The sequence below is a fragment of the Papilio xuthus genome, unplaced genomic scaffold (genome assembly GCF_000836235.2).
Source record: "Papilio xuthus unplaced genomic scaffold, Pxut_1.1 DF826776.1, whole genome shotgun sequence".
Classification (NCBI taxonomy): domain Eukaryota; kingdom Metazoa; phylum Arthropoda; class Insecta; order Lepidoptera; family Papilionidae; genus Papilio; species Papilio xuthus.
The window spans coordinates 673,473-682,108 of NW_013531873.1; the positions used below are offsets into that span (position 1 = coordinate 673,473).

Consider the following 8,636-nt stretch of genomic DNA (forward strand, 5'->3'; position numbering starts at 1 on the left):
TTATCGCACAATTAATAAAAAAAAACCTGTTCGTCAACATCACAATTTTTTGTTTAATGTTTTATTTCTTTATATAGTTATGAAGGATAAAGTAGGAATAGAAAGAAACAATTTTATTTATATTATAATTTAAAAACAATAATCCCGTAATTTACGATTGCAAGTTCTATGAGAACAGACATCGAAAATCGATAAAATTCTTAATCGATTTCACTCAACCCGATATCTAGAAATGTCAAACTAATCTATCTTAAATAGACACGATAATTTCGATATTGTATAGAAACAATTATGGAATGTTTTTTTTTAATTCATATTAAAAACATTACCAATTACAAGGCACATCTCAAATTCAGTGCATTTTATTACTATTTAAGCTAATTTAAAACGTATATATACAAAATATTGTGATTTTACTCTAGCAACACTAAATATTATAAGTACGATTCAAGAATTCATTTTAATAAAAAAAAAATATTCAAAAAAACTGGCCTTAAACAATTTATTTACCTCATTGATTTATATTTCTAGTAATTTCTATAGTGTTGCCAGTATAATTATTAAAATAGATTTTTAGATGGCAAAAAATGGCCAACATAAAAAAAAATTACAAGATTGACCGTATTAAAATACTATCAACTCTAAAAAGTTGCCATTATAAAAAATTATAAAGTTGCCAGGATAAAACTACCAAAATTTATAGTTGATTTATCATCATCAGCTCACTACATCCCCACTGAGGGGCTCGGAGCCTACCCTAAGTTAAAGGTGATTAGGACATAGTCAACCACGCTGGCCAAGTGCAGTGACTTCACACATATCTTTGAATTTCTCAGATATGTGCAGCATCACCATATTTTCCTTCATCATAACATCGGATAAATATACATATGTAAATCAGAAATGGAAAAACACATTGGTACATGGAATTCGAACCCAGGAACTGCAGATTGCAAATCAAGTTGATTCCTAAGCCACCGACGTTATTATAGTTGATTGCCATTAAAACTATAGATTTAATAAAGTTGCCAGTATAAAAATATATTTTAAAATTAGTAGAAATAGGTATAAAACTAACTATTCGGTGTACCTTCTCCCCATGAAGAGAACCAATTGTAGTTAAACATGGCTGCGTATGGATGTTTCCTCTTTTTATGTAACCTTAAAGATTCCTCAGACGCGTACCAGAACTGTGGATATTTGTCGAAAGGGTACTTCTCAGCCTCTTTAACATAAGGCTCAGATGAATCATCTGAAAATTATATATTAACTAATATTATAAATGCGAATGTTTAGATGTTTGTTTGAAGATATCTCCAGAACAGCTACACAGATCTTGATGAAATTTGTCATACATATAGAACATAGTCTGGAAGAACACATAGACTACTTATTAAGTGTTTTTTTTAATTTCGCAAAGACGGAGTCGCGGGCGACAGCTAGTTTATCATATATTTAGAACCAGCCTGGAAGAACATATATACTAGTTAAGTTATTTTTAATTCTGCGCAGACGAAGTAACGGGCAAAAGCTATTTGAATAATGTGTTGTTATTATAGAACTTAGCTTAACTTTCTTTGGAACTGTAATACATCTGATTGAGTGAACTACTGTATGAATAAGCTAAACTGAGGTTTCTAAGCCCTAAATCTATATTTAAACATCTGTTTTTTCAAAGATATAGACAATATGATTTAGAAATTTGAGTTTAAGAAACCCACTGCGAAATATTATATCGAAAATGAGCGTTTAAGCCTCTGCATGAGCTGAATGTATAACAAGACGACTGAGGTGAGCGAATGACACAAAAACTAAGCTAAGCAAATAACGGTACAACAGAGCAATTTTATGACTCAACGACTGCTCTAAGTGAATGATGCGACTGAACTGAGTGAATGACATAACGACTGAATGAATACTCACGTGGTGGTAGACAATATAAACAGAATATCCTGTGCCGTCTGCCTTCATGTGTCTCGAGGTGTTTCTTGTGGTGCTTGCGACGTGTGGAGACATGAGGACAGCAGGGACAGGGGATGGCCAGCTCGCGGGGAACTGACCCGTGACGTTCCGCCGCGTGTGTCAGTAATGTTGATACCACTCGGTAACCCTGGAATTAATGATGGATGTTTGAAGGTATCTCCAGAACTGCTGCATGGATCTTACTGAAATCTTACTTCTTACTAATATTATAAATACGAATGTTTAGATGGATGGATGGATGTTTGAAGACATCTCCAGAACAGCCGAACGGATCTAGATAAAATTTGGCATCTATATATAGTCTGGAAGTACAACATAGTCGCGGGCGACAGCTAGTTTGATATAAATATAGGTAAAGAGAAGTACCAGGACTTCATAAGTATACAAGAACTAACACATAGGCTAGTACTAATTAAGTTTTTTTTTAATTTTACGCAGACGAAATCGCGGGTAAACGCTTTTTGATACAAATAAAGGTAAAGAGAAGTACCAGGACTCCATAAGTATACAAGAATTAACACATAGACTAAATTAAGTATTTTTTTTAATTCCGCGTAGACGGAGTCGCAGGCGACAGCTAGTTTGATATTATTATAGGTAAAGAGAAGTACCAGGACTTCATAAGTACTAACACATTGACTACTAATTAAGTTTTTTTTTTTTAACTCCACGCAGATTAACGGATAAATTCTATTTGATATATAGATATAAGTACCAGGACCTCATAAGTATACAAGAACAAACAAAATAGGCTACTAAATTTGTTTTTAAATCTCAGTAGTAAAATAAACACCTTACTAACCTTAAAACAATGTTCACATCTGTAAGGAAAGTTCTTCCATTTAGGATTCTTCTTTCTACTAAACACCATTCTGTAGGGTTCTGCTGGAAACCAGTCTTCAGGATCTAAATCTAGTTCTACCACTTCCACACCTGTAATCAGAACAATATTGAATTATTTTTCTTGGGACGGGACAGGGATGGGTTTGCTAAGCTTTTTTTTTATATCATAAGGTGGCAAACGAGATCGCTGAACTGAAATCGCTAAAATAGCGAAGTGACCTTTGCCCATAGACATACGCAATTGCATATGCGTTGCCTACCTTTAATCGACGGAGGAGATGCACAGAAAGAAAATATCTTCCCTTTCCATGCATCCTCTCATCCTGAAATTTCACTTCCACTTCCCATCCTTTCCTTATAAGAAAGAGGGTGTGAAGGGAAAGAGGACTAAATGAGACCTCCGGGACGCACACTCATCAGACTGTAGTTGGAATAGCTTCCACTTGAGGCGTGTCTTCTGTGTGGTCGTGGTATTTCACCGGGTGAGCCGGGACAATTCCTGCGAAGATGTTAAAACGGGCTCTACCACTGTTAAATATATCCGAATCTGCGGTCGAGCACCCTTATGCCAGGCGCTCTATGTCTGTGTTTGACTGAGTCCTGACTTAGTTCTGACTGAAGCTGGGAATTTCACTTACCTGATGGTATTTTAATTTGCGATATTTGTGGTTGCACCACTTTAGTTACTGATGTCGTCACTGTGGTGGTGAATGTTGGATTGGTCGCTGCAAGAAGACTTGTCAAGATTGTATTTTGTGCCTGAAACAATTAAACTATTTAATAATACTAATATTATAAATGCGAATGTTTAGATGGATGTTAGAAGGTATCAGAACGGCTGCGTAGATCTCATTGAAATTTGTCATACATATAGAACATAGTCTGGTAGAACACATATGCTACTAGGCTAGTCCAGCAAGGACAGAGTCGCGCATGACAGTTAATATTAAATTAGTTAAAAATATATTAATAACAGCTAGATAGAAACAGCCAGAAACAGTAAGCGTCAATGGCTCAAGGGTCAAGCACTTGACTTGCAATCTGCATGTCTTGGGTTCGAATCCCGTCATGTACCAATATGTTTTTCTATTTCCGATTTACATATGTACATTTATCCGATGTTACGGTGAAGGAAAACATCGTGATGCTGCACATATCTAAGAAGAAATTCAAAGATATGTGTGAAGTCAACCCGCACTTGGTCAGCGTGGTTGACTATGGTCTAGTCACCCTTAACTTAGGGTAGGCTCCGAGCCCCTCGGTGGGGATGTATAGTGAGCTGACGATGTTGATGATAATATATTTACCTGTAAAAGCGCTCCATTACTTAGACTTTGAGAAAGATCAACTTTAGGTTTCCTCTTATATCCTTTCGGAGGTCCTCGTTTCTTTGCTATTTCACCATTCTTCTTATATCTTATAATCTCACCGTCAGTGGGTTTGTGAACTGGAGTTATAGTTAATTTCGCAGGCAATGAATACCTGCTATGTAAACTTTTCACCATATTAGTAGCCTGTAGATTACTAGTCGCAATTGCTAGTGGATTTGCTAAATTTAGTGGATTATTAACAAACTTAGGTAATATACTTTGAGATGTTGGATATATTGATAATGATTTTGGTGGGTTGAATGTTGGTATTTGGTATACTTTGAGGTTTAACGAGGAGTTTGTGTATTTCGGTCTTTTCGCGTCTGGTTCATCATCACTTGATTCCGATATCGCCATGCCTAATGGATCTTTGTCTTTCGAGAATGGATCAGAATGTGATGGTTCCGTTTCTTGTATACAGAACATCTGGAAATTAAAATAAGCTATTAGATACAGTTAAATAAAATAAGAAAATGTTAAAGATTATTCTATCTACTATGGCTTGGTTGACTATGGCCTTATCACCCTTAACTTAGGGTAGGCTCCGAGCCCCTCGGTGGGGACGTACAGTGAGCTGATGATGATCATGATGATGATTCTATCTAACATGAATTTCCCGCTGAAAATTGTTGATACAGGAGATTACTTTTGTTTATCCCATTTTTGCTTACCCAGTATTTACATTACAGGGGCAGGCACAGAATTAACCCATTAACTACAATTGCAGATATTATTTGCTTACATTTCATAACACAACAATATCTACTACTCTTACACTCAATCCACCTCCCCTTTCCATCCCTTCCTTTTAAGAAAAGGGTGGAAAGAAGATTAAATTAAGGCCTTTGACATCCACACTTGTGAGGAACATGGAATTATTTTCATTCGACAACTGTCTTCTGTGTAGTTAACATATTTCACCAATCAAAGCCCATTTACACAAACAGTGTTATTGCAGACTCTACTACTGTTATTCTATGATTTTTATCATTAAATATGTTTAATTTCATGTTATTATTAACTTTTTGTCTTTCCAAATCTAGAGATGTTCAGTTTTTTTGCATTAAAATTACATACTAAGGTAGGTATTTTGTTATTTACTTCATTGTTACCACAGTAATAGGTTATGTATTAAGTAAATAGAATTGAAGTATATATCATTAAAACATTTGTTGTGAATCTTTGCATAGCTTATTTACAATAGGATCAAAAAGAATAGAATTTTACTGAGAAATATAATCTTGAACACATATAAACTATTTTATACAACCAAACAATGATGACTTCATTTAAAACAAATGATTTAACCACAAAATAATGTAAAACTAACTTAACGGTAATTACGTAAAAACTCTACGGATGTATAAAAAAGTTTTTCGTACTATCAAATTTTTTATTTACGAATTAAATTAGATCTAACATTTTTAAAAACAACGACACAAAAACCGAATATAAAATAATTTGATAGTACTAAAGCATCGTAAAAATATATAATATTTTTTCATATAAATACTTACGTTACTTTTCAAATTCAGTTATAATGTTTTATAATGAAATAGATAGTTTAAATTTCACATACACAATACGAAAATGCTACGCCGATCACAAAATGGCGCATTAAATTATAAAAGTAACGAAACAATTAGAGCTGTCTCATAAAATAACTGCACATGCCAGTAAAAACTTCACGAGTACATCGTTTGGTATAATTAAGTTAACAATAAATTTCAATGTTTTGACTGAACAACCCACCTTTTGTGACGCAAAACGTTATAAATATAGAAATATAACACAGAAACACAAGATTTGGATCTATTTTAACTGAATTTGTATAGTTTGTTGAGTAAAATAAAAGCGAAACGTAAGAATAAAAGGTTATACTCCGTTTATAATAATAACAGAAAAGATCCATTCATCTGACGCTACAGCGCCGAGTGTTACCAGTTATAAAAATCATATCTACTGTAAAAATTACTTCTATTTTGAACTTTATTGTAATGGATTAAAGTTGAGATCTGCGTAACTAAATCCTAAATCTACTAACGCTTTCGGCGCTTCTAATTTCTTGCTATAAGCAAAACTATTTTGACAGTTTTCACAGACTATCACAGACATTCGTTTTAATTTGAAAGGAAGATTTTATTATCTGTTTAATTTTAAAAATATAATTTAAGAAAAAGATTATGAAATAAAAAATATAATTCTATTATTTCATTATTTCGATAACTGTTCTTTTCTCAGTTAAGTTTTCTACCATCAAGAGAACAAATTGATTTTTAAAGCGCCTACAAGTTAATTTGACACAGATTAGAAAAGTTTTCAATAAAAACCTTTTCTCATTCTCACTGATAGAAATATTGTGTTAAAAACGTCGTTTCCCATTTAATGATCTAACTCTATAGGTTGACCAAGTTTAACAGTGGTATAGCCCGCTTTAACATCTTCGCACAAATTGTCCCGGCTCGCCCGGTGAAATACCACGACCATACAGAAGACAGGCGTCAAGTGGAAGCAATTCCGCGTTTCGGCTGAGTGTGTGTCCCGGAGGCCTAATTTAGTCCCGTTTCCCTTCCCACTCTTTTTCTTATGAGAGGATGGGAAGCGGAAGTGGACTTTCCGGACGAGAGGATGCATGGAAAGGGAAAATATTTTCTTTCTGTGCATCCTTTCCTCCGTCGTTTAAAGGCAACGGTCACTTCGCTATTTCAGCGATTTCAGGTGGCCGCTCGCTCGCTTGCCACCTCATAATATAAAAAAAGTGAATTATTAAAATTTTTGTCTAACAATCTGTCTGCAAGGCAGCATTAAACGCCTGGGCCGAATTTATTTTGACGAGATTTTAAAGGGAAGGTAGCTAATGCATGCGGACATGTTATACGCTTTCTTCTGCGCTGACAGGTGAATGCAATAAAATATTTTGTTTACTCTTTATCTTTAAATGAGCAATTTTTGTATATATATATATATATATATATATAATTGGAATCTCGGAATCGGCTCCAACGATTTTCATAAAATTTATTATATAGGGGGTTTCGGGGGCGATAAATCGATCTAGCTAGGAATCATTTTTAGAAAATGTCATTTTATTCGTGTTTTATCGATAATCAACTTAAACATAAATTTAACTTTTTCTTTAGGTAAGATCGAAAAATATTATTCATATTTCATCATTTTATTAGTAATTCGTACTTAAATATAATTTCCAAAAAACAAAATTAAATCATACAGATTTTAATTATTAAATACTCAGTACCATTATCATCAACCTGCTTATCCCTACGGAGGGTCAGCACAGTAAAACTTAGTCTATATTAAAGAAAATAAGGGGAAAAAAAACAATAAAATAAGTTTGATAATCATTTTTAATTGAAAACTTAACCTAACCTCCAAACATTTTCCAAAGAATGAACTTTTTATCAGTGAACAAAAAAAAATAAATAAATTACTAACGACTAGACGTGACGATCTATTATGACCGGACACAAAATAATAATCATTAAAAAAAAATCAAAACAAACGAAAGTCATATCACATAATTATATTGAGTCGCGTCTTTAAATGTCAACGTAGAATTTGAAATTTAAAATTAAGAAAAAACAATGTCCGAATTCTTGCAGTGGTTCTGTTTTTTCTTTACAAAATCGAAAACTTATGCATTTATAAAGATATCTCTAACAATATTGGTAAAATAATTGCGTCAAACTCGAGATATTTGTTAAATGTTAATATTTTTTTTACTCCAGGTCTCTATCTACATTCGAGACGTTTAAAAACACATAAAAATATTTACAAAACTAAATTGAAAATTTGCTTACAATTCTGTCAGATCTAGTAATTTTACAATACAATAGACTGGTCACACTGTTTTGGTATAAAAGAGTAGGTTTTTTAATCTGTACCTTAAAAAAAATAAAAATCGAAATAAATACGTCATTATTAAATACAAGCACTGATCTCTATAAATGGACTGACATTAATCCATTAATGCATAACGTTCGATAAATCGGACGCCAATAAAATTGTTTTTTTAGGAGTTATAAACATTTTACTAAACGTTTATTTTTTAAACAGTAGTGTAATACATATTTGAAGTGGTAATACTGTTGGTATGACATTCCGGGAAGCGATTTATCGTACGTGCTATAAAATCTAAACTTTCATATTGATTAAAAATATATAACAGTGATCATAATGAAAAAGGCGCTAATAAACTTTATACACTAATGGATTAAGATTAAGTATTTTGTGCCTATTTGAATTCCGCCATTTTGGCGCTGATTGTTGTGGTTTACAGCGGTGGTGTAGATTTGAACTGATAATAATTTACTGTCACATCAATAAACGCATTTAAATCTTACCAAGTAACCGCCTATCTCTTTATAGAGATCAGTGCATAAGAGTTTCTGTAACTTAGCAATCTTCGATACAGAAATCTCT

At 33.2% G+C, this 8,636-nt stretch overlaps 1 protein-coding gene across 2 annotated transcripts; it reads right to left on the minus strand.

Annotated features, from left to right (window-relative positions):
* Positions 1-925: 925 nt before the first annotated feature.
* On the minus strand, positions 926-6,075 carry LOC106122778 (uncharacterized). 2 transcript variants are annotated; one of them, XM_013318871.1, is made up of 6 exons: positions 5,714-5,800; positions 4,134-4,622; positions 3,465-3,585; positions 2,786-2,916; positions 1,924-2,110; positions 926-1,252 (listed from the first exon to the last, which is right to left on the minus strand). In XM_013318871.1, the coding sequence occupies exons 2-6, from the start codon at positions 4,620-4,622 to the stop codon at positions 1,074-1,076; spliced, it is 1,107 nt and encodes a 368-aa protein (XP_013174325.1). In that variant the 5' UTR covers positions 5,714-5,800; the 3' UTR covers positions 926-1,073. The 2 variants fall into 2 exon arrangements, with proteins under 2 accessions (XP_013174325.1, XP_013174324.1); XM_013318870.1 differs by lacking the exon at positions 5,714-5,800 and adding an exon at positions 5,949-6,075 and having other exon boundaries at positions 927-1,252.
* Between the last annotated feature and the right edge of the window lie 2,561 nt (positions 6,076-8,636).